This window comes from Mirounga angustirostris, unplaced genomic scaffold, assembly GCF_029215605.1.
Source record: "Mirounga angustirostris isolate CCGP_5_RB_7025 unplaced genomic scaffold, mMirAng1.0.hap1 SCAF_6, whole genome shotgun sequence".
NCBI classification, from domain to species: Eukaryota; Metazoa; Chordata; class Mammalia; order Carnivora; family Phocidae; genus Mirounga; species Mirounga angustirostris.
The window spans coordinates 97917746-97945520 of NW_026991714.1; the positions used below are offsets into that span (position 1 = coordinate 97917746).

General features: G+C 34.1%; 1 protein-coding gene across 18 annotated transcripts in view; it reads right to left on the reverse strand.

Moving 5' to 3' along the window:
* HERC4 (HECT and RLD domain containing E3 ubiquitin protein ligase 4) overlaps positions 1-27775 on the reverse strand; it is a 132446-nt gene that overhangs the window by 66101 nt on the left and 38570 nt on the right. For 16 of the 18 annotated variants that reach the window (XR_010412451.1, XR_010412452.1, XR_006791297.3 and 13 more), the window contains exons 5-8: positions 27013-27234; positions 25838-25929; positions 17071-17201; positions 3711-3871 (exon numbers count right to left, since the gene is read on the reverse strand). Coding sequence is in view for 13 of the 18 variants with exons in the window: in XM_064594698.1 (XP_064450768.1) it covers positions 3711-3871; positions 17071-17201; positions 25838-25929; positions 27013-27234 (606 nt within the window). In the remaining 5 variants the exon portion in view is untranslated. The remainder of the gene's footprint in view (positions 1-3710; positions 3872-17070; positions 17202-25837; positions 25930-27012; positions 27235-27775) is intronic. The other 2 variants (XM_064594701.1, XM_064594700.1) reach the window with 1 other exon arrangement.

Below are 27775 nucleotides of genomic sequence, written 5' to 3' on the forward strand. Positions count from 1 at the left end.
TTTAATTTTTAATTTTCTATCTTTGTCTATCAAGCTTCTCTTAACAAGCAGACCAAAACACACCTAGCTTCCTTTATTTTTTTAAATTTAAAATTTTTGTTTTATTTTGCTTTATTTATTTTATTTTATTTATTCATCCCAAAAGGAAGAACAGGAAGAAATGATGACCAGGGATTTAATCAATACAGATATAAGTAAGATGTCTGAACTAGAATTTAAAACAACAATTATAAGGATATTAGCTGGACTTGAAAAAAGCACAGAAGACACTAGAGAATCCTTTACTGCAGAGATAAAAGAGCTAAAAGCTAGTCAAGCTGAAATTAAAAATGCTATAAATGAGATGCAAACCCAAATGGATGCTGTAACAATGAGGATAGACGAAGCAGAGGAATCAGTGATACTGAAAATAAAATTATGGAAAATAATAAAGCTGAAAAGAAGAGGGAAACAAAGATGATGGATCACAAAGGCAGACTTAGGGAATTCTGTGACTTATTAAAACATTAATAACATTCATATCATAGGAGTCCCAGAATGATGAAGAGAGAGAAAAAGAGGCAGAAGGTTTATTTAAGCAAATTATAGCTGAACATTTCCCCTTAAGTAATCTGGGAAGGACACAGACATTAAAATCCAAGAAGCATGGAGAACTCTCATTAAATTCAACAAAAGCCAGCCATCACCAGAGATATCACAGTCAAATTCACAAAATACACAGACAAGGAAAGAATCCTGAAAGCAGCACAGGAAAAAAAAGTCCTTAACCTACAAGGGAAGACAGATCAGGATCACAGCAGATTTGTCCACAGTAACCTGGCAGGCCAGAAGAGAATGACAGGATATATATAAAGTGCTGAACGGGAAAAGTATGCAGCCAAGAATGCTTTATTCTGCAAGGCTGTCATTCAGAATAGGAGGAGAGATGAAGAGTTTCCCAGACAAACAAAAACTAAAGGAGTTCATTGACCACTAAACCAGCCTTGCAAGAAATATTAAGGGAGACTCTGGGGAAAAAACCAAAAGCAACAAAAACTAGAAAGGAACGAAGAACATCATCAGAAACACCAACTTTATAGGTAACACAATGGCACTAAATTCGTATCTTTCAATGATGACTCTGAATGTAAATGGACTAAATGCTCTAATCAAAAGACATAGCGTATCAGAATGGATAAAAAACCAAGACCCATCTACATGCTGCCTATAACAGACTCATTTTAGACCTAAAGATCCAATCAGAAATTCTGTACCCATTATACAACTCCTCCGTTCTCCCCTTCCCCAAGTCCCTGATAACCACTATTCTTTCTGTCTCCATACATTTAACTGTTCTAGGTACCTCATATAAGAGCAGTCCTATGATATATTGTCCTTTTGTGTCTGGCTCTTTTGACTTAGCATAATATTTACAAGGTTCATCCATGTTGTACCATGTATCAAAATTTTATTCCTTATTATGGCTAATTTTCAATTACATGCACATACCACATTTTTTTATCCATTCATCTGTTGATGGGACACTCGAGTTGTTCACACCTATTGGCTACTGTGAATCGACAAACTTCTGATGAAACTAAATTGTAGCCAAACAACTAATTTTAAAATTCCATCTCCTTTCCCATTTGAAAGCAAATAATCTCAAGGTACAGTTTCAAGGGTAACAAAATGCACCCCGAAGTGACCAAACTTTACAAACAAAAATACATGATTCTTTACAATATTCATGCTGCTTTAAATTACAGAATCTCTTGGGGCGCCTGGGTGGCTCAGTCGTTAAGCGTGTGCCTTCAGCTCAGGTCATGATCCCAGAGTCCTGGGATCGAGCCCCACATCGGGCTCCCTGCTCGGCGAGAAGCCTGCTTCTCCCTCTTTCATTCCCCTTGCTTGTGTTCCCTCTCTCAGTGTCTCTCTCTATCAAATAAATAAAATCTAAAATAAATAAATGAATAAATAAATAAATAAATAAATAAATAAATAAATAAATAAATAAATAAAATTACAAAATCTCTTTGTTATGTTATTAACAGTGCTCTTCATGGAAGAAACTAATATAATAAAATACCAACATGGCACTAAGTACACAAGAACAGTATTACTAAAATGCATGTTCTAAACCTAAGAGTGACTGGAAGAAAATGAAGGCATATATTAAATACAAAATGAAACAAAAACAAGAAAAAATAGTATCATCTGCTGACCTTTGCTAAATAAAAGCATAATTGAGAATAGCCTTTGTAGTTACCAAAAAAATAAAAAAATCTTCAAGGTCATTCATAAAAAGTTATGGACCTTTTCAAATATCAACCTTCATAGTATGCTCATCACTGAATAAAATCTTGACAGACCCCAGTCCTCACAATTCAAAGAAAAATCCCTAAGGAAATTAGACACAGTAAAATGAAGAAGAAGAAAATTCTGAGGAATAGTTTAGGATGATAAAGGAAATATATTTTTAAAAGCATATTTTATCTTTTTTAAAAAAAGATTTTATTTATTTGAGAGAGAGCGAGAGAGCACGAGTGGGGTGGGGGCAGAGAGAGAAGCAGGCTCTCTGCTGAGCAGGGAGCCTGATGCAAGGCTCAGTCGTGGGACTCCAGGATCATGATCTGAGCCGGAAGGCAGACACTTAACCGACTGAGTCACCCAGGTGCCCCAAAAAGCATATTTTAGTTGCAGCATGTTAAAAAAGTAAATGAGAAAACAGCATTCAAATATTTCAAACTCCTTAGTAAATTAATACCAATGAAAAAATAACCAGATCTACTGAAAAAATACTAGAAAATAAAAATAAATCACAGATGTGGCCAAAGCAGTAGGGATGTGAAAGCAAATTTTAAAAATTTAATACTTTAAATAGGTAATATATTCATAGGATTCAAATTTCAAAAGGAAAGAAATTGTCATGTATTTTAAAGTCCTGTATATACCCAAATAAATGAAAGCAGCATCTTCAAGAGATATCTGTACACCCATGTTTACAGGATTCACAACAGTCACAAAAGGTGGAAACAATCCAAGTGTCCACCAACAGGTGAGCAGATAAACAAAATGTATATATGTACAATAAAATGTTATTCAGCCTTAAAAAGGAAGGAAATCCTAACACATGCTACAACATGGATAAACCTGAAGGACATTACGCTAAATTTATGAAGTCAGTCAGTCACAAAAAGACAAATACTGTATGATTCCGCTTACATGAGTACCCAGAGCCAAGTCAAATACATAGAGAACAAATGTAGAATGGTGTTTGCCAGCGTGGGAGGAGTGAATGCAGAGTTGCTGTTTAATGAATACAGAGTTCTAGTTTTGTAAGATGAAAAGAGTTCTGGAGACTGGTTGTGCAACAATGTGAGTGTACTGAGCACTACTGAATTGTACACCTTAAATGGTTAAGTTCATAAATTTTGTTATGTGTATTTCACACAAAACAAAAATACTCCTGCCCACTGGCATCGAGCCACCACCCAGTTCCCATACGCTTAGCCCTCTGAAACCATTACTACTTTACCATGAGTTTGCTTATGCATAAATAAGGAAGTATAAACAAACTAAGCAAATGTATACACTATTCTGTATCTTGGTATTTTCATTAAACAACTTATTTTGGAATTGTTCCATTTCAAACATAGAAAACTTCATCATTTAAGAGCAACATTTTAACAACTTCAACGTGTGTAGCAAAACTTTAATATAACAAAACTTACCAGTATCTGGTGGACACTGCCCATTATAAGGGAACCAATTTCCTTTCACAGTGAAAGGACTTTTCCTGTTGCTTGTTGAACCAGTTCCTAGCTGCCCATTACCACCAAGTCCAAAAGAATAAATTCGTCCTGATGAAGGAACAAAAGCAGAAGTGTGCTGCCTAGAGTAAAATGATAGAAAATCTCAGACTTTGATATCTTCCAAATAATTTACATTTAGAAAAGCACACAAATATTAACTGATAATTTCTCTCTTCAAAAATACATTAACAAAACCATTATAGTTCTAAAATGTTCTGTGCAAATTAGTTATTAAAAGTCTTACTCTACACTGAATGAATTCTCTACCGAGAAAATTTCCACAAATGTCCAAATTTAGAAAGGCCCAGATCTACAGTGGAATCCCGTATAAGAGATGACTCAGCACAAGAGGTAGCATCTAACTATACTGTCCAAGTTCTCCCATTCCCTTCCCTGTAACATTCTAGCCTAAAGGATCTATGATGACCCACCTTTGGACACCAATCAAAAGTTTTAAAGTAAGAACTGGGCAAGTAATCCAGTGCCAATCAGAAGATTGAGCGGGGTGTGTGTGTGTGTGTGTGTATAATAAAACAATGCATAAATATATAAAATGAAACAATGTTTCCTTTCTTCTAAAGAAACTGATCCTTATATCTATGCACCCAGACTCCTTTGGAGGTAGCAGAGTGGAAGCAAATCTAAGAAACTGCAGAACTGAAGCTGAAAAAACCCACTAATCTGAACCTATGCAACTCCCTCTGATGTTTCACCACTGTATGTTTAGGAACCTTATATGTTTGGGTTAAAGATGATTATCCAGCTCAGGCCTTGTGTTCCTCAATCTCAGGTTTTATGGCTTCAATCAAGTCCAGCAAATTCTTAAGTGTTCTTTCTATAAATACTGTCTCTCTCACATTTATTCAATTATTTTCTCCTTGATAGTATTATACAAATGTTGCAACTTCCCAATATATCCTACCTATCTTTTAATCTCTCTTTTATATCCATGCCCCTTTGTGGGTAATTTCTCTCGATCTATTTTTCAAATCATACTTTTCTTTTTAGCAGTGTGTCTAACCTATTTTAATTACCCACTTTATTTTAAATTTCAATGATGAAATTTTTATCCCATTTCTAGAAGTTTTTTTTTACCCCAAATCTGCCACCCTGTTTTTCATTTAAAACCCATTATACATTGTGAAATTTAATACATAAACACCAACCCAGGGTGACTTTGACAAGCGCCAAACCCACCTTACAGTAGTCCTGTGGTTACAGATTCTCAGAGGAGATTCAAACCCGAAACTAGACCAAGGACAGAAAAGTCTCCTTATGCTAGCAAGGGAGTATTTCATGGTGAACTCTTTCCATGATGTGGTTTTACTGGGAGGAGATCGTTTCTCAGGCCTCACTAATGATTCTATCAGTTCTTAGGTCTCATCTCCTCTCCTAAACTCCTTTGCCCTCTATGGTATATTGTTTATCAAAAGAGCCAAAATTATTCTTCTCTCTATACCCATTATGCTTACAATATGACTTCTGCAGCTGTTTCCATCAAGATGGGGAATCTATTGGGGCACCTGGGTGGCTCAGTCGGCTAAGTGTCTGCTTTCGGCTCAGGTCATGATCCCAGGGTCCTGGGATAGAGCCCCCTGAGTGGGGACCCTGCTTCTCCCTCTCCCTCTGCCTGCTGCTTCCCACCCCGCCCCCGCCCCCCTTATGCTCTGTCAAATAAATAAATAAAATCTTTACAAAAAAAAAAAAAAAAAAGATGGGGAATCTATTTCTCCATGTCTTAAACCTGGGCTCTAACCTGTGGCTTGCTTTGAATACAGAATGCAGCAGAAATGACAGTGTATCTGATCTGACATTATGCCTTACAAGTGGCTTTGCATTCTTTCCCTCTCTCTCTTTAGAACTCTGTTCTACTATCTTGAGACTAATCCAAAATTAGCGTGTAAAGGATGACATATAACTTGGAGCAGAGACAAGCTGTCCCAGCTATGACCATGCCAAACTACCCAGCCCCTAGTCAGATAATCAGCTGGTGAACTGAGTCCAGCTAAGATGAGAACTGCCCAGCTGAGCCTTGCCCAAATTACCGAATCAAAGAACTATCAGCAAAATAAAAAAAAACTGTTTAAGCCACTAAGTTTTAGCAATATAGGCTAATTAATATATTACCTCCACAGGCAAATTCTTTCAGGGCACCTCCAAAGTCCGTTCAAACAGACACCAATAGCTTTCAGATTTCTTTGTTTTTGCCCTGCGGCATTCCCTTTAGTTTCTGGCAAACTAACCTGATATTTAAAAAGGTGTTTTGATTCAAAGTGTTTTCAAGTTATCTAGTCTGCCATATTACTGAAAATCTAAGAACCATTTTACTTTTGAGCCAAGGGAAATCAGAATTTTTTAACCAAAGAAACTCTTCTAACAAATGAAATATTAAATGGATTCCTAGCATATAAAACAGAAAAACTGCTATGCCTGAAGAAGGGGTTAACACTGCCCATAATGCCTCCTTCAGGAAGCAACCACTGTGATATCTCGAAAGAACATACAGCTTAAAAATTATTGCAATACTAGTTCATTAAACTCCTCCTCAAAATGGTATACCATAGGAGTGGTTCTTAAACCTTGCTGCATATTGGAATCACCTAGGGATTAACCTAGGCAATAATATGTTTCTTTTTTTTTTTTTCACTATTTTATTTATTTTTTTGACACAGAAAGACACAGCGAAGAGGGAACACAAGCAGGGGTAGTGGGAGAGGGAGAGAGAGAAGCAGGCTTCCCGCTGAGCAGGAAGCACGATGCGGGGCTCGATCCCAGGACACTGGGATCATGACCTGAGCGGAAGGCAGACGCTTAACGACTGAGCCACCCAGGTGCCCCAATAATATACATTTCTAAAATCTCTCCAGAAGATAAACAGCATTAAGTCAGAGTTAAGAGCCACTAAACAAACAACCATCCTAAGTCCTAGATTTGATATAATAGCTCAAAAACACTATGATATTATACCACTAGAATTTGAACCTTTTACTTCTGGATCATCTCCTTGATGGATTCACATTTCTGGTTTTCCTCAGCTGCTTCCTTCAGGAGGCTTTTGGCAATTATTCCATAAGGAAGTTATTACATCTTATGTTGACTACCTGGAAGTAAAACTGGTCAAGATACCATGTATCTACCTACATTCCCTCTACAGATAAATCCTTAAATCCTTACATCTTAATATATAACTGAAAATTTTTCCCCAATACAATAGTTGAATAAATTAATTAAATTACTAAAAAGAATTGAGTTCATAAAGCTAAGAATAACTATCCCAATCATTCTACTTGTTAAGGATTACAAAATTAGATAACCTTAAATCATTTGTGATTATTTCACAAGGGACTGATGAAGTATTTCACCTGAAAAAAATTATTTTTAAGTATTGCTTTATAGGGGCGCCTGGTTAACCCAGTCAGTTGAGCATCCAGCTCTTGGTTTTGGCTCAGGCCATGGTCTCAAGGTTGTGAGACTGAGCCCCGCATTGGGCTACACACTCGGCAAGGAATCTGCTTGAGATTCTCTCCCTCTGCCCCTCCCCAGCGTGTGCATGCACGAGCTCTCTCTCTCTCAAATAAATAAATCTTTAAAAAGTAAATAAATAAAATATTGCTTTATAGTCTCTTAATGAATTATGCATGAAGTAGATAAACAAGAAAAGATGAACTCTCTAAATTTTGGGAACATATATTCATGTATAACTTTAACGGTATAAACAAAATTTTAATAGAAGCACTCCTGGCTCATACATACGATGAGTTTCATTTACTTTTTATGATAAATTCTAGTCCATATATGGGAAAAGGAAAGGAAAGCTTTTGTCAAATCACTCCCCTAATTTTTCAAATACATGGTCAAGCACACAAAACTGGCATACAAAGAAAACAGGGCACCATGAACAAAATTTAGCAGAAAAAAAGAAATAGAAATAGATCCTAAAGATTTCAGATATTGGAATTATCAAACACAAGAATGTAGAACTATGTTCAATAGTTTTTTAGTGTCCAAGAAATAAAAGCCAAGCTTGAAAACTGACAGACAACTGGAAACACTAAAGAAAAAAAATGTCAGATTTTAAAAAGAACCAGTAAGAAAGACGAGTACTAAGAAGTCAAAATAACTAAAATCAATGTCTTGAAGGATAGGTTTAATGAAAAACTGACATAGCATAAGAATGGGCTAAAATACAAATCATAAAAACAATCAAGAAAGCAGCAAAGAGGGTCAAAAATGTAGAAAATGAAGAATAAGGCTACAAGGCAGAGGGAGAAGATTCAATACACATCCAGAGTCCCATGAAGAAAGGTGAAGCTATATCTAAAGAGATAATAGCTTAGAATCCCCTATAACTAATCAAAGATATTATTCCACAGATTCAAGAAGCCCATAAGAAAATGAGGAAATCATACTTCGACAAATGAAATCAAAACTGGAGAAAGATTAAAAAGAAACACATTACCTTCAAAGGAGCAACATACTGATTAATAGCTGGCTTCTCCACAACAACCAAAGCCAAAAGACAACAGAATATTATCTTCATAGAACTGAAAGTAATTATACCAAGCTAGAGTTCTATAACCACGAATAATATCATTTAAGAATGAAGGTAAAATAAAACATTTTTTAGATACATAAAAGGATCTGTAGATCTACTCAAAGAAAATTCCAAAGGGTGTTCAGACAAAAGGAATTAGAAAATATGAAGAGTGAAAAAAAAAAAGGTAATAAATATACAGGTATTTCTAAATGTACCTTGACTATATGAAGCAATGTTTTTGTGAAGTTTAATACATACAGAGAATGAAAAGATGGGAAAGGTAAACGGAAGTCCTTATATTGCCCAGAAAAAGAGAAAGGTATTTATTAATATAAATTAAGGATATATATTATTTCTGTTTATGTTTTTTTTTTTTTTTAAGATTTTATTTATTTTTTAGAGAGCGAGCGAGAGAGAAACAGCATGAGAGGGGAGAGGGTCAGAGGGAGAAGCAGGCTCCCCGCTGAGCCGGGAGCCCGATGTGGGACTCGATCCCAGGACCCTGGGATCATGACCTGAGCTGAAGGCAGACGCTTAACCATCTGAGCCACCCAGGCGCCCTCTGTTTATGTTTAATGTAATAACTAAAAAGGAAGGTATAGTTTCCAAACAAGTAAAGGGAATTAAACTAACTTAAAAAATTATCAATCTAAAGAAAAGCAAAACAGAAAAGAAAAAAAATGAAACATTAAAAATAGATGGCAAAAACAGTACAAATATTATGGCAGGTTTAAGTGCAAACGTATCAGTAATTATAAAACAAACAGAATGGTCAATTTAAAAAACAAAATTGCTAGAGTGGATTTTTTTTTAACTCAAGTATAATTAACATACAGTGTTACAGTAGTTTCAGGTATAAAATAGAATGATTCAATAATTCTTATTTTTTTAAAGTTTATTTATGTTTTTAAAATTATAATTCCTGTATAGTTAACATACAGTGTTCTATTAGTTTCAGGTGTACAGTATAGTGATTCAACAATTGTACACATTACTCATTGCTTATCATGATAAATGTACTCTTAATCCTCTTCACTTATTTCACCATTCCCCCACCAACCCTCCCTCTGGCAATCACCAGTTTATTCTCTATGTTTCAATCTGCTTTGTCTTTTTTTTTCCTTTGTTCGTTTGTTTTGTTTCTTAACATGTGAGTGAAATCATAAGGTATTTGTCTTTCTCTATTTCACTTAGCATTATACCCTCTAGATCCATCCATGTTGCAAATGGCAAATTTGCCAGACTACATTTTTAAAGATCCAACTTAATACTGTTTACATGATATTCATCTAAAATGTGCAGAAAGACAAAGTAAAAGAATATGTATGAACAAATATGTAAAAAATGAATATAACAGACAAAATAGGAAAAAACATATAAGCAGATATAGCTCTATTAACATCAGATAAAAGAGACTTTAAAAAATCAAAAGTATTGGGGCACCTGGGTGGCTTAGTCGGTTAAGCATCCAAATCTTGATCTCAGCTCAGGTCTTGATCTCAGGGTCATGAGTTCAAGCCCTGTACTGGGCTCCACACTGGGCATGGAACCGACTTTAAAAAATGTATATATATTACTAGAGATTTAGAAGTCGATGATGAAAAGTTCGATTCACCAAGGAGAGATAAAACTGGAATTTTATGCACTTAAGAATCAAGATAGCCTCAAAATAAAAAATTGTTTAGATCTACAAGAAGAAACTGAAAATAGTCAAACATTGTAAGACAGTATAATATTTATTGTTAACTGATTAAAAATGATCAAGCAAAACAAACAACAACAACAACAAAACACCACATAGAAGATCTGAACATTGTTAGAAAAATTTTACATACTGGGCATATACAGAACACTGCATCCCACCACTGAATGAACTAAAGACTGAAAGGTATGAAATGAAAAATATACACAAAATACGGATCATAAAGAACAAAGGTGGATACTTTGAAAAGATTAATAAATTGATAAATTTTCCAGAGGTTTCTCTGGAAAACATAGGTTTTAAAAAAGAGATCAGGAAAGAAAGGATAATTTACCAACTTCAAAAAAGAAAAAAAAGAAGAGATCACTACAGAGCCTACAAACATAAAAAAAAACCCTTAAGATCTGTGTATCTGTGGTATACTGAAATAGTAATCCCACTTCTTTACTATCCTGTAGTATTAAATATGCACAGTCTTGTTACAGCCTGATGGGAGATAAGCAGCATGTATTCCCCTACCTTAACCTTAGGTTTGGCCATGTAATGGTAATTTGCTTTAGTCAACAGGATTTTAGTAAATGTGATACAATCAGAAGCTTGAGATGTATGTGTACAGGTGTTACTCCCAAGAGAATAAAACCCAAAGGTAGCCACTGTCCCTCTGGCCTGAAATGAGAGAAGTAACAAAGCCACCCCTCTTAGCCACAGACTGAGCAAAGTCTCCCTTAATGGACATGCATCTTGAAACAGCTGCAATGTACAGCAAAAATAAGAGCCGCTCCAGCTGACCCATGGCCCAAAGAACTGTCTCAGAACGATCCACAGAATAAGAGACAAATATTTCTTATTAGAGGTCGCTGGCATAATTGTTTGCACACAGGAACAGGCCAATACAGACACTGGAAACTTTACATTAATGTTTAAAATTTAAGCAAAAATGGAAAAATTTAACTTACAAATAACTGACTCAAGAAAAAATTTAAAAGCTACCTTATAAAGAAACTGAAGAATGTTTTTTAAAATTCCAAAAAATAAAATACCAGGCGCAGATGGCTTTAAATGACAAGGTCTACTAACTTCCAAAGTGGTTCTATTTCAAATAAACAGAAAACAAGGGGACAATCCTCAACATATATTATTAGACTAACATAACCTTAGTAATAAAATCTCGCTAAAAGAATAAGAACAGAAAATTATAAACCAAGTTCAGCAATAAACATAAAAACAATTATTTTAAAAATATTGGCAAACCAAATGCAGCACTATATAAAATGATAACACGATGACTAAATTGGAGTTACTACAGAAAAATAAAGCTGTTTTTAGTTAGTTAAATCCATTTATAGAATTCACCACATTAACAGATTAAAGGGGAAAAATCATAAATTATCTCAATAGATCCAGAAAGACCAACATTAAAAACTTAACATCCATTCATTAAAAAAAAAAAATCCCTCTATACTAGGGGAAAAAAAGAGAAATTCCTTAATCTGATATAGGTATCTACAAAAAACGTATGGCAAACATGATACTGAATTGTGAAATACTGAAAGTTTTCCCACAGAGAGAATGCAGAACAAGGATGTCTGGATGTCTTGATCTTCAGCACTTTTTTTTTTTTTTTTTTGAGAGCAAGAGAGCACAAGGTTGGGGAAGGATCCTAAGCACAGAGCCCGATGCAGGGCGAGATCTCACAACCCTGAGATCATGACCTGAGCTGGAATCAAGAGTCAGATGCCTAACAACTGAGCCACCCAGGCACCCCGAGCTTCAGCACCCCGAGCTTCAGCACTTCTAGTGAACATTATCCTAGTGTCCCAGCCAGGACATTAGTAATGGCAAGAAATATGTTAAGCATTAAGTATTATAAATGAAGAAACAAACTAAATTGATTCACAGATAATATGATTGTGTACATAAGTTAATAAGAGTTTACCAAAGTGGTTGGATTTAAAATTAATATATAAACGTCAACTATTTCTACATGCCAAAGATACCTTTGAAAGTAGAACTTATAAAATAATATTATTATAAAGAAGTATCTAGGGCGCCTGGGTGGCTCAGTCATTAAGCGTCTGCCTTCGGCTCAGGTCATGATCCCAGGGTCCTGGGATCGAGTCCCACATCGGGCTCCCTGCTCTGTGGAGAGCCTGCTTCTCCCTCTCCCACTCCCCCTGCTTGTGTTCCTGCTCTCGCTATGTCTCTGTCAAATAAATAAACAAAATCTTAAAAAAAAAAAAAAAAAAAAGAAGTATCTAGCAATAAAATTACCAAAAGATATACAAGACCTTTATGATGAAAAATCTTAAATATTTAATTAGAAGACATTAAAGAAGTTTGGAAGTTGATTAGAAAAGCCATAAAGACAACTTTTCGACAAATTAATCTAGAGATTCGAAACACTACTAATCAAAATCCCCCCAAAATTTTTTTGGAGAACCCTGACAGGCTGATATTAAAATTTCTATGAAAGTAAAAGGCCAGAAATAGCCCAAGCATTTTTTTTTTTTTTTAAGATTTTATTTGAGAGAGAAAGCGCACACATGTGCATGTGGAGGAGGGGAAAAAGGGAGAGGGAGAAGCAGACTCCCCACTGAACAGAGAGCCCACCTCGGGGCTCGATCCCAGGACCCTGAGATCATGACCTGAGCTGAAAATAGATGTTTAACTGACTGAGCTACCCAGGTGCCTCCAACCCAAGCATTCTTGATGGATATGACAAAAAGGACCTGCTTTATTCCAAACAGCAGAATTACAGTGTCATAAAATTTATATAGTGTGAAAGGGGCACAGGGATACAGGTATTGAAGGAGTAAGATGAAGATCACAGAAACAGCTCCATGTATATATGGGCTTACAAAGAAATTGGGATGTGTGGCCTATTTAAAGGAAAACAAAATTAACCAACATGGGTAAACAAAATGATACAGCCACTTTAGAAGGCAGTTTGGTAGTTTCTTACAAAATTAAACATACTAGTACAATAAGATCTACAAATCATGCACACTACTATCAAATAAAATAGGTTTTAAATCAAAAAAGGTTACAAGAGACAAAGGACATTATATTTTAACAAAAGGTTCAGTACAGCAAAAAGATAACAATTAAAACATTTACACATCTAATAAAAGACCATCAAAATATATGAAGCAAAAACTGAAAGAACTGAAGGAAGAAATTATTCTACAATAAATGGTTGGAGACTTTAATAACCCTGCTCTCAATAATAAATAGAAAAACCACACAGAAGATAAGTAAGGAAACAGACAACTTGAACAACACAATTAAGTCAACTAGATCTAACAGGACACACACTACCCAACAACAACATACACATTCTTCTCAAACGTACACGGAACACTGTCCACGTTAGATCCTATGTTAGGCCAGAAAGTAAGTCTCAGTAGATTTTAAAAGATAGACACCATACAAAGTATCTTCTCCAACCACAACGGGATGATGTTAGAACTCAGCAACATAAGGAAATTAGAAAATTCACAAATCTGTGGAAATCCAATAACATGAATCAGAAATCACAAGAGAAATTAGAAAGACTTAAGAGATAAATGAAAATGAAAACACAACATATCAAAACAAAAGATGCAGGGAAAGCAGTGCTAAGGGGGAAATTTACATTAAAAAACAAGAAAGATCTTGGGGTGCCTGGTGGCTAAGTCAGTTAAGCGTCCGCCTCTTGATCTCAGTTTAGGTCTTGATCTCAGGGTTGTGAGTTCAAGCCCTGAACTGGGCTCCATGCTGGCCATGGAGCCTACCTAAAAACAAAAACAAAAACAAAAAACAAAAACAAAACAAAAAAACAGAAGAGAGATCTCATGTGAACAACCCAACCTGACAACCTAAGGACCTTAAAAAAAAAAAAGCTAAACACAAAACTTGCAGAAAAAAGGAAATAATAAAGATGAGAGCTGAGATAAATGAAATAGAGAATAGAAAAACAGCAAAAGTCAATGGAACTAAAAGTTGGTTTTACAAAGATCAACAAAATTGACAAAACTTTAGCTAACTTGACCAAGAAAAAAGAACTTACTAAAATCAGAATAAAAATGGGGCTATTACTACTAACGCTGTCAAAATAAAAAGGATCATAAGAAAGTACTATAAACAGTTATTTGCCAACAAATTAGATGATTTAGATGAAACAGACAAAATCCTAGAAATACAAAACCTACTAATACTAAATCACGAAAAAATAGGAAACTAAAACAGATCTATAAATAGTAAAACAACTGAATCAATAATCAAAAATCTCCCAACAAAGAAAAGCCCTACACCAAAGGCTTCATTAGTGACTTCTACTTAGCATTTAAAGAACTAACACCAATCCTATTCACACTTTTCCAAAAAACTTGAAGAGGTGCAACTTTCTAATTCATTCTATGAGGCCAGCATTGTCCTGATATCAAAGTCAGACAAGAACACTACAAGAAAACGACAGACCATTATCCCTTATGGGTACTGATGCAAAAATTCTCAATAGAATATTAGCAAACAGAATTCAGTAGTAATAATGAAAAAACTATACAGCATAGCCAAATGGGATGCAGGGATGGTTCAGCATACACAGATTCATCAGTGTAATTTACAGCATTAAGACAATGAAGAAAAAAACCCACATCATCATCTCAATTGATGCAGGGGAAAAAAAAAAAAAAATCAACAAAACTCAACACCCTTTTATGATAAAAAAAAAAAAACCTCAAAAACTAAGAATAGAAGAAAATTATCTCAACATAATAAAAGCCAGATACGAAAAACCCACAACAGACATCATACTCAATGGTAAAGGACTGAAAGCTTTTCCTCTAAGATCAGGAATGAGACAAGGATGCCTACTTTGAATACTTCTATTAAACATAGTACTGGAAGCTCGAGCAAGAAAAAGAAATAGAAGGCACCTAAATTGAAAAGGAAGAAGTAAAATTATCTGTGTACAAAATCACCAAAGCGCAGAAGGATACAAAATCAACATGCAAAAATGAGTTCCATTTCTATACACTAATAATGAACAATCCAAAAAGAAATTTAAAAGACGATGAAAACTACAGAAAAATTACTGAAACAAATTAAAGACATAAATGAAAAGATATCTCCTGTTCATGGCTTGGAAGACTTAATATTGTTAAGATGTCAATACTTCCCAAAGTGATCTACAGATTCAATTCAATCTGTCTCAAATCATGGAAATACAAATTCAAATCATGATTAAGTAACACTATATACCCAAGAGATTAGCAAAAATTTCAATCTGATCAATAGGGACAAGGACATAGAGTGTCAGGAATTCTCATGCAATATTAACAAGAATGTAAATTCGTATAATCATTCTGGTAAATAGAGTGACATTAACCTGCAAAATTTCAAGGTAAGTATCCTCTATGACCCAGCAATCCCATTTTAGGTATATACTTAGAAATATGAAGTTTGAGCGCCTGGGTGGCTCAGTTGGTTAAGCGACTGCCTTCGGCTCAGGTCATGATCCTGGAGTCCCTGGATCGAGTCCCGCATCAGGCTCCCTGCTCATTAGGGAGCCTGCTTCTGCCTCTGACCCTCCCCCCTCTCATGTGCTCTCTCTCTCTCATTCTCATAAATAAAATCTTTAAAAAAAAAAAAAGAAATATGAAGGTTTATGTATATCATATAATAAATGTTCAAAGCAAAATTATTTGTAATTGCCAAAAACTGAAGTACCCAAATACCTGTCAGTAATAGAATGAATAATTATATATGCATATAACTGAATAAAACACAGCAATGAGATCTAATGATGGAGAACCACAGCTTCATACATACAGATAATCAATCATATAAGTAACATGTTAAAAAAGAAAAGTCACCAAAGACTCCCTACAGTGTGATTTCAAGTATTTGAAGTTAAAAGTTGGCAAAACTGAACCATATTGTATATGGATATCTACTACGCAGAAAAAATTAAGCTTAGTCAAACAAAGTACACTTTGTTTTTTGACAGTCTACCTAATTTAAACCACCAAAGGTGAAGCTCAATTTCAAAGTTGTGACTCTTCTATTTACTCCCAAGAACTGGGAACGAGTATTCCAATTCAACTTTTACCAATAACTAATTTTATGTGTTAAATAATTAACTGCTCAATTTCCGCATTCTTTAAATTAAAAAAAAGGTGGAAAAGAAAAAGAAAAATAAGATGATTTGTACTTTCCCTTCAAGTGTGATGCTATATACAATAAATATATTATGTATTCATTATTAATATCTTGTCCCAGATAAACTTATTTCAAATAGAGAAAAGTAAAATAATCAGTAGAAAAAAATGTTTCTCCTGTTACTATTACTCCTCAGCAGCAAATTAGGCATTTAGGGAAGAATGTTTTTATCTTAGATTCCTAAATTGCTAAACAATTTGTTTAAAAAAAAAATCCCTATTTCAGCTAGGAACTGCTATCTTCCAGTAATTTGTAAAATGACCAACACAAAGGGAAAAAGGAAAGACACCCCTGTATGTTCTCCAGGCCTTTTAGAAAACATGGAATTATTCCTTTGGCCACACATATGCAAATCCACAAGAAAGGTTATACTGTAGACATCAAGGGGACGGGCACTATTCAAAAAGCAATGCCCCACCAATGTTACCATGGCAAAATGAAGTCTACAATGTTACCCAGCATGCTGTTGGCACTGTTGTAAATAAACAAGGGCAAGATTCTTTTTGTCTAGAAAATTTTTGTGCATGCTGAAGACATTAAGCACTCTGAGAGCCAAGATAGAGCTTCCTGAAACATGTAAAGGAAAATGATCAGAAAAAAAGGAAGCCGAAGAAAAAAGTACTTGAATTCAACTGAACTGCCAGCCTGCTCCACCCAGAGAAGTACACTTTGTGAGAACCAATGGAAAGAAGCTTCAGCTGCTGGAACCCACTCCCTATAAATTCACGACTGGGTAGGTGTAAAAAAATAAAAGACCTCTGGACTGTTAAAAAAAAAAAAAAAAACACCTAAATAACTGTGTTATGGAGACTAAGATTCTCTCTTATATAATAGCTTACCTTCCACAAGCAATCTGAGTGACAATGCTTCCCATAAGTTCAAAAACTTTCCTTGGGTTTATTTCATGACTGGTAGAGTTATGACCCAACTGACCATACCCTCCAGCTCCAAAAGTAAACACTCCACCTTCCTAAAAAAAAAAAAAAAAGACAAAACCCTTTATCATTAGAAGGCCTGATAAAAGAAAATAATCTTCAAGAAAAATAGGTTAATCTTTAATACATGGAGTCAATTTTTCTCTTCTATTGTCTTCACAATTTAACTTAACAACTTAACAAATAGCTGACTTTTCAAGGTAGAATGACTTAAACCTAAGAGAACTGCAGGCTATTTTCAAATATTTTAAAAGTACTTAATTATGTCTTATCATTATATTGAGCTGAAGCCATCATTAAAGAGATACTAGTCATTTTTTGCATTGCCTTTCATGATCATTATAATCAGGATCTTGTTGAATCCCAAGTACATACCTATAAAATATCACAAAACCTATAAATGGTATCTTCAGTTTTCAAACTAGTTATGCTTTTATATAAAGCCTCTGCAGAAAGACTGCAATTAAACCAGAGTGCACAAATATAGCTATTTTTAACACACAGTTGCTACAATACACAGTTGACCCTCAAACAATTCAGGGGTTGGGGCATCAATCCCTTGTGCAGTCAAAAATCCATATACAACTTTTGCTTTCCCCAAAAACTTTACTAACAGCCTACTTCTGACTGAAAACCTTACTGATAACATAAACAATACCTAACTTAATCTTAATTTTTTTTGTATTTCTAGGCTACACAGTTTACCTGTGAATTTTTCCAAATTGTTGCAAATCTCCAAAAACTTTACCAATATATTTGTTGGAAAAGATCTGTGTGTAAGTGGACCCATTCAGTTCAAACCTGTGTTGTTGAAGGGTCTACTATATATAGTCTTTTAAAAATTTGTGGTAAAAACATACAACTGGTTATGTATATAAAAAAGTAATTTGTGATGACAGCTTAACACAACAAGCACAACTGGTTTTTCAACTCAACTGTTTTTCTTCAGAGTTGTAGCTATATACACAATTTTATATTCTGCTTTCATCATTTAATAGTGTAAATATATATATGGCTATGTAAGGAAATTGATTTTTCTTTTTATCATGGAAAATTTCAAACTACATAAAAGTAAAGACATGTATATATAAATATAAATACAAATATACATACACACACACACACACACACACCATCAAATAACCATCACTTGGCTTTAACAACCAGCAAAAGTTAAATAACCTTGTTTCATCAATGCCCCTCCCATTTTCCTTTTTCAGGTACTTTAAAGCAAACTGTGGACATCAAATCATTTCACCTATAAATGTGTATGTATCTCTAATGGCATATACCTCTCACATATATAAATACGTAACACAGTAATACTATTATCACATTTACAAAATTAATATTAATTTCCTTTTTTGACAGAAATGGCAAAAGTGTTCATTTTTATTTCTTATGGTTTTTGTAACTGGTATCATTTTTTTCCAGTTTTATTTAGGTATGATTGAATTGACAAATAAAACTGTATATATGTGAAGCATACAATGTGATTTCACATACGTATACGCTGTGAAATGACTACCACAAAGGAGTTAATTTACACATCCATCATCTCACACTTTTTTTGTATGAATAAGAATGCTTCAGATCTACTCTCCCAGCAAACTTCAGGCATAGAATACAGTATTGTTAACTACAGTCACCACGCTGTACATCTTATAACAGAAAGTTTGTACCCTTGACCAATTTCCCCCCATTTCCCCTACCCCCACCCCAGCCCCTGGCAAACAACATTCTATTCTCCATTTCTACAAATTTGACTTTCTTTTTTTAAGATTCCCCATATAAATGACATGATCTTTCTCTAGCTTATTTCACTTAGAATAATGCCCTTCAGGTTCATCCATGTTGTTGCAAATGGAAGTATTTCCCTCTTTTTGTGGCTGAGTATTATTCTGGTGTGTGTGTGTGTGTGTGCACACACATGCAAATATATATATATATGTGTACATCACACATTTTCTTTATCCATTCATCTGCTAACGGACACTTAGGTTGTTTCTTGTCTATTGTAAAAAATGCTACAATGAACATGGGAGTGCAGTTATCTCTTCAAGAACCTGTTTTTACTTCCTTCAGGTATCAGAAGTGGAATTTGCTGGGTCATATAGTTAGTTCCATCTGTAATTTTTTGAGGAACCTCCATATTGTTTTCTACTTGCACAGTTTACATTCCCACCAGCGTGGGAACAAGCGTTCCCCCTTTCTTCATATCCTCACCAATACTTGTCCTTTGTTTTTTTGGTAATAGTCATCCTAACAGATGTGGGGTGTTCTCTCACTGTGGTTTTGATTTGCGTTTCCCTGATGATTGTGAGGTTAACACTAAGCATCTTTTCATGCACCTGTTGGCCATTTGTTATATTCTTTGGAAAAGTACCTATTCAAGGTCCTTTGCCCATTTTTAAACTAGATTATTTGGTTCTTTTAGCCACTGAGTTATAGGAGTTCCTTTTATATTTTGGATATTAACTCCTTATCAGATAAATGGTCTGCTAATATTTTCTCATACGAAAGGCTGCCTTTTTATTTCATTGACTGTGTCCTCTGCTGTGCAAAAACGTCTTTCATTTGTAGGTCCACCTATTTATTTTTGCTTTTGTTCCTTGTGCTTTTAGTGTCATACCTAAAAAATGATTACCAAGACCAGTGTCAAAGGGCTTTTCACCCCATGTTTTCTTCTAGTTTTAGTTTCAGGTCTTACATTTATGTCTTTAACCCATTTTGAGTTACATTTTGTTAATGGTAAAAATAAGGGTTCGATTTCTTTCTTTTGCATATAGATACCCGTTTTTCCAACACCATTTATTGAAGAGACCAAATTTTCCCACTGTGTGTTGTTGGTGCCTTGTCACTGATTAGTTAACTGTATATATGTGGGTTTATTTCTGGGCTATCTATTGTTTGATTGGTCTGTGTGTCTGTGTTTATGTCAGTACTATACTGTTTTGATTACTATAGCTTTGTAATATAGTTTGAAATCAGGAGCTTGATGCTCCAGCTTTGCTGTTCTTTCTCAAGATTGCTTTGGCTATTGGTGGTCTTTTGTGGTTCCATATGTATCCCAGGATTGTTCTATTTATGTGAAAAATGCCATTGGAATTTTGATAGGGGTTATACTGAATCTGTGGATCATGTTCAGTAGTACATTTTAACAAAATTCTTCTAATCCAAGAACATGCACTATCTTTCCATTTATTTGTGTATTTTTCAATTTCTTTCATTGATGTCTTATACAGTTTTCAGTGTACAGGTCTATCACTCCTTGGTTAAATTTATTCCTCAGTATTTTATTGTTTTCGATGATATTGTAAATAGGACTGCTTTCTTAATTCTCTTTCAGAGTTTATTCTTAGTGTACAGAGATGCTACTCATTTTTTATGTTGACTTTGTATCCTGAAACTTCACTGGTCATTTATTAGTTCAGAGTTTTGGCAGACTCTTAAGGGTTTTCTATATATAATATGTCATCTGCAAAGAGAGACAATTTTAGTTTTTCTTTTCTAATTTGGATGCATTTTTATTTCTTCTTCTCTACTAAAATTGCTCTGGCTAGAACATTCAATACTATCTTGAATAGAGGTGATGAGGGTTGGCATCTTCATCTTACACTTGATCTTACGGGAAGAACTTTCAGCTTTTCACCACTGAGTATGATGTTAGCTGTGGGCTTGTCATTTATGGCCAATGTTGAGGCATATTCCTCCTATACTTTACTATTTTTTTAAAATATTTTATTTATTTATTTGACACAGAGAGAGACAGCAGGAGAGGGAACACAAGCAGGGGGAGTGGGAGAGGGAGAAGCAGGCTTCCCGCTGAGCAGGGAACCTGACGTGGGGCTCAATCCCAGGACCCTGGAATCATGACCTGAGCTGAAGGCAAACGCTTAATTACTGAGCCACCCAGGCGCCCCACTTTACTGAGGATATTTATCATGAAAGGATGTTGAATTTCACCAAATGCTTTTCCTGCATCTATTAGGATGATCATATGACTTTTAACCTTCATTCTATTAATGTGGTGTTGACTGATTTGCAGATGTTGAACCATTCTTACATCCCAGGGATAAATCTCACTTGATCATGGTATGTGATCATTTTAATGTACTGTTAAATTTGGTTTGCTAGTTTTTTGTTAAGGGGTTTTGCATCTATGCCCATCAAGGATATTGGCCTGTAATTTTACTTTTTTGTAGTGTCTTTGTGTGACTTTGGTATAAGCATAATGGTGGCCTCATAAAAAACTCCTATTTTTTGAAGAGTCTGAGATGGACTGGCATTAGTGAAGCCATCTGGTCCTGGAGTTTTTCTGTTATTGTTGGGCGATTTTTGATTAGTGATTCAGTCTCCTTACTAGTTAAAGCTCTGTTTAGATTTGCTATTCTTCGTGATTCAGTCTTGGATGTTTGGATGTTTCTAGGAATTTATCCATTTCATCTATGTTATCTACCCAATTTGTTGGCATATAATTATTCATAGTAGTTTCTTATAATCCTTTTATTTGTGCAGTATCAGTTTTAATGTCTCTTCATTTTTGATTTTAAGTCTTTTTTCTTAGTCTCCCTAAAGATCTGTCGATTTTTTTTTTTTTTTTTACCTTTTCAGGAAAACAGTTCTTAGTTTTGTTATCTTTTCTAATGTATTGTCTCTTCTTTTGCTCTGACCTTTGTAATTTTCTTCCTTGTGCAAACTCTGGGCTTAGTTTGGTTTTCTTTTTCCCTAGTTCCTGGAAGTATAAAGGCTATCTTTTTGAGAACTTTTTCTTTTTTCCTTAATGTAGCTGTTTATTGCTTTATAGGATATGCGGTGGTACAGTTTATCACTATTTACCCTTACAGATGTTTGTGCTGCATCCTATAAATTTTAGTATGTTGTGTTTCCATTTTCACTTGTCTCAAGATATTTCTCTTTTACTTATTTTTTGACCCACTGATTATTCACGAGTTCCTATTATTGATTCATATCATTATCACTGGAAATGATACTTGATATGATTTCAATCTTCTTAAATTTGTTAAGACTTGTTTTATGACCTAACATGTGATCTCTCCTGCAGAATATTCTGTGGTGTCCTTGAGGAGAATGTGTATGTGCTGCTGTTGGATGGAATGCTCTGTAGATCTTTTAGGTCTATTTGATATATAGTTCAAGTCCTAGATTTCCTTATTGACTTTCCAATATGGATGACCTATCTGTTGTTGAAAGTGGGGTACTGGAGGGGCACCTGGGTGGCTCAGTCGTTGGGCATCTGCCTTCACCTCAGGTCATGATCCCAGGGTCCTGGGATCAAGCCCCACATCGGGGTCCCTTCTCAGTGGGAGACCTACTTCTCCCTCTCCCACTCCCCCTGCTTGTGTTCCCTCTCTTGCTGTCAAATATATAAATAAAGTATTTTAAAAAAAAGAAAGTGGGGTTCTGGAGTCCCCTATTACTGCTGTCTCTTTCTGTTCCCAGCTCTGTTAATATTTGCTTAATATTAATTAGGTGCTCTTATGTTGGGTGCATACAGAAGTATAGTTGTTATGTCCTCTTCATGAACTGACCCCTTTAATTTTAATTTCTTAATATCTGATACTGAGGCCATGTTTAAATTTTCCTGATTATTTTATTATATCACACCAAAGTATATGTCTGGTTGGTAATGTTACTAAGTGGGTTAACAAGTTTCACAGCCTAATTCATCCACATTAAGCTTAATGTTTCAATCTTTGTCTTGATCCACTATTAGGGAGTATAGAGATTTTCTAATATTATTTCTTCTAGATTTATTGGTTGGAATTCTTCTACAGAGAACTTAACTCATCAACTATTAAGTTATTCTGAAATACAATCTGCAGATAGGATGCAGGGGAAATGTTTCTTTCTCATTTACTAATTTTTTTAAAAAATGAGTTGTCCTAGCAACTTGCAAAGAAAAGCAATGAAGTTTGCTTTGTATTGACTTCAGGAGGAAAAGTATCATAACGAAATCATGGATTTTTATATATTTGGTATATTCCCATTTATTGCCATTGGTATTTTTGTGAAAACTCCTGGATGTTGTCCCTCCGACATGACCTTGGTCCTCTTTTTTGTAACACATAATACCCAAGGCTATTCTTAGACTTTTTCCCCCCCCAGATATGAAATCAGACTCTTCTCTAAGAAGCCCTGGTTATTTTTCATATAGAGTCTACAACAATCAAGGGATGCCCATTGCTTTCAGATTGTACATGGCTAGATACTTCTAGGACCATTCAGTGGTCATGGCAAAAAAACACACTTCTTTTAGAAGGAAAAGAATAAGAGTGTATAATGATACTCTTAAAAGTGACTAAAAGTAAAGATCACAGGATTTTAATTTAATTCCTATTGTTTCGTATTTCTTTTAAGCTGAAGGTCATAGTTTCTAACGACAGTAAAGTATTTGCTTTATCCTATCCTGTATGTAATATATTGAGAATAATACTATCAATTTTATTACTAACAAGACTAAGAAGGCAGTTTAAAATTTTTGGATGAATTCAGTTTATCTTTAGGCTATTTCCTACTAGTGATATACAACAAAATATTGTATTTTAAAGGACTCAATTAAAAGAATTCTTTTGTAGTTGTGCCACTAGTATTTTTTTATTTTTAATTTTTAAAGAATTGTTTAAAACTTTTTAATTGCTTAAAAACATGTATGTTGTAAACTGTAAAGCAAAGTACATTATACACAGCTATTAAATTTTAAAAAATGTAAATACCATGTAACATGTTCATCTTTTACCCCTGCTTATATAAAAGGCAACTATTCTGTACCTTTTTACTTAACAATATATCCTAAAGATATTCCACAGCATAATATAGAGATCTGCTTCATTCTATTTTACAAGTCACATAAACATGACTTGTAAGTACCTGTTTTACAAGTCCTGTGTGGTTACCACAGTTTATTTAACTAGGCTGCTACTGAAGGACATCTGCATTCTTCCATTCTTTTGCTATTAAAATAATGCCGCAATAAATGGCTTTGTGCATATATAATTTCCTATCTTTAGGACAGATTCTTAAAAGTAGGATTGCTAAGTCAAAAGATGTATGTATATGTGATTTGCATAATGAATTTGTAAATGAACTTGAAAAAAATCTGACATCTTTATGATAGTGTTCACACCCATTAACATACATGTCTTTACATTTATTCTGTTTTTTAAAGTCTGTTTTTAAATTGCTAAGGTAGGTTTTGCAAAAGTAAACTGCTTCATAAAGCAATCCTAATTTATTTGCAAAAAGCTCTTCTAAAAAAACAAAAGATATATGGATATGGAACTGTATTCTAACTTAAATCAAGGGAAAATAAAATATTTTCCTGTTGGGATATTTAAAACTATCTAATTTTGTTAAAAATAATACACACCAAAAATTCCAGTGAACAAGTACCACCAGCTACTATCTTGAGAGGAATACAGAATATTAAAATTAAAAAAAAAAAACAACAGATAGAAATAGCTACATATCCTGGGAAAATGAGATAAGTGGTTATTTGAAGGGCTGAATTTGATAAGCAATAACATTGTGAGTCTTTTTACCACAAAGCTAGTCCTAAGGGATAATATACAAAATATTTTTTAGTATTATTTCAGCATAGCCTTATTTCTTCTAACCCCCCATGACAGAAGAGAATGACTAGATTTATAACTTGCCAACATGAGTTACTAAAACTGCAGTGATTACATTTGTAATTTGAATAATAAAAATCAATAAAATACGGTAAGATTAATAGATAAAACTTCCTTACTAAAAGGCAAATAAGTTTTTAAAAATCAACTTTTATAATTAGTCATATTTTTAAAAGTACTCTGAGTATATTATACTTGATAATGACTAAGAATAATTCTTATCAAAAAAATTCCCAATGTGGGAGTGTGTAGAATTTTGTGTATGTAGAAGTCTGATTAGAAGTTAATTTTTTCTTGCTAATATTATCTATTATGCAGAATGAAGAAAGATAAAGAAGCAAAAACATTAATTTCTAATTCAGCTAATAAAAAAAGTGCCAGTTCCTTTATGTTAACATGACTAAAATAATATTCCTGGTTAAGGTTAGTTTAATGTGTTTATTTTCATTTTACTTCTAATCACTAAAGAACTACAAAGTCCTGATAACGAAATGGCACATACCCAAGAAAGTTACAGGACAGAGTTAAAACCATTAACAAGATTGTGATGAAAGCTCATTATAACTGTTTGCATAATACTTAGCCTATGGTTAACAGACAGATTCATTCTCCTCTATTACTTGTTATACAGTATTTATAAGCCAAGTGGGAGTTAAATTAAAATTAGGCAGTTATGCAATATAAACGGGATTGATACACAGAGGATGGCAAGTCTGACAAACTAAAAAGAAATTTTTTCATTCAAAATATTAAACAGTATTTCACATAAAGCTGAGAAATTCAACAATACATATTATCACATTTAATAGATCATAATTCACATTTCATAACATAAAACAACGTTGAAAATTAAGGTAAATTGGTTTTGACACGTAATAATCTAGTTCTTGTCTTCAAGATAAATTACATTTTAGACATCAGTAACACTTGAGGTTCTAATGTAAATATCATGAAAACATTCACTAATTATAAATAACTACCATGAGTAAAAATAAAGAAGTTTTATAGGAGTACGATACCTTGGTTAGTGCAGCAGTATGATCTTCTCCACAACAAATATAAACTATTTTCTGAGTTCTTAGTGACTTTAGTAAATTAGGAACATACCTATCTGAAAATTCCAACAAGAGACGTTAACGGTATTTTTTAAGTTAAAACTCTTCTAAAATGTGTTTCCTCTACAGCTTCCCAAGCTCAGCAGACAGTGATAAATAATTTTAACTTGATCCAATGATTTTGTAGCACAAGCCTACTTAATTGGGTTCCCAGGTCTTTCTATTCATGCTGCTGTGATAGAGGGTTTTAAAGAGTAATTTCAGTGTTAAACTGCCCTAACACCAATCTGCCCTTAACTAGAAATCAAGGAATTTCAAAGCTATTTGCTTCTAATATCATTCTTTATATTCACATCATGATAATTAAGCTCACAGGATTCTATTTAAGTACTTGAAAATTATACTTTCTGCTATTTTGTAGCAGAAAAGAAATATGTCCTAATCTGACATTTTTCTTATGCAGAACAAAATATTTTAAAATTCTGAGTATTTTTTGCTTATCATTACCAGTTGTTACTAGACCAACAACTCACTTTTGTCCACTTAAGTCATGACAATTATGTTGAATTTTATGAAATTAGTTTTTGTATTTCAGGTATTGGCATCTGAATTAATGTAGTTATGAAAAATCAGTTCCAAGATCCTGACTTGTTTCAAGTAATTATAAATTTTAAAATTCAAATTATTTTCAAGACTCTAGAATCGATGTTAAAAGTGAAGCTTCAAAATAAAGATTTAATGACTCAGATTATTTTAATATTTCCTTGAAAAACTCAAATAGACTAACACTTCATGTTACTTTCCAGAATAATTTTACAACTTCTTTCCACCAATGGTGGCCAATAATGTGATTATCAATTGAAGTAATGTTTTTCACAACTTTCTTTTAATGAACATCTAACAATAAAGATTTTTCCAGATATACTTTCTAGAGTTTATTTGGTGATAAAACGGTATTTTTTGGCATTCCCACCATCCCTTAAAAATATTATCTAATGGAATTTTTAAATAAACCTCTCATCCCCTTCTCCACATCAGGGAAGACTTGGGTACATTTCTTTCTGACGTTAAGAATCACTGATCCATCTCAAAAGATCATTTCTTTTTAAGTACATTTATTATAAATAATGAGAACCTACCATTTTCATCATTAAGACCTAGTTGACCAAATTTGTTGCGTCCCCATCCAAAAATAGCTCCAGAAAGGGTGAGTACAAAACTATGGGCTCCTCCTGCTGCAACTTGCATGAAAGGGATTCCAAGCAAAGACTTAATCAGCTGTGGTGAAGCTTGCTTTTTACAGTCAATGCCTAAACCCAACTGGCCGTATTTATTTTGTCCCCAACAGAAGACTTCACTTGCTGTAAAACAGAAATTACAAAATTAACTATTTTCCTCACACACACAAAAACTTCATCTGAAGATCATCAGTTACTTTGGGACATTCTCCCTCTCATCAAATGGAAATACATACTCTCCTTTATTAAGTTTATTTCTTATATGGAAACATAATACCACCTAGAAGAATATTCTGTATTAGTACACTTTAAGTTTGACCCACTGTACTAATGAATGGTAAGTCACATAACTGAGGGTAATCTCATTTCCTTATGTTTCTTAAGATAAGATCATTCCTTTTTAATAGTCCTCAAGTCTCACTTTTATTCTGTGATTTATCCCAAGAGGCACTCAACCAGGCTCAAGGCTTCAGTTATTGTATACTGATCACATTCAAAATTTTATCACTAGACCAGACATCTCTTATGAGTAATATACCCATGTATCTAATTGTTTATCTGACATCTACACTTGGATATTACAAAGGCACCTCCAGCTCAGTGTGTTCCAAACAATTTATGACCCCCACCCTACCTCCCATATCTGGACCTATTCTCAGTGTTC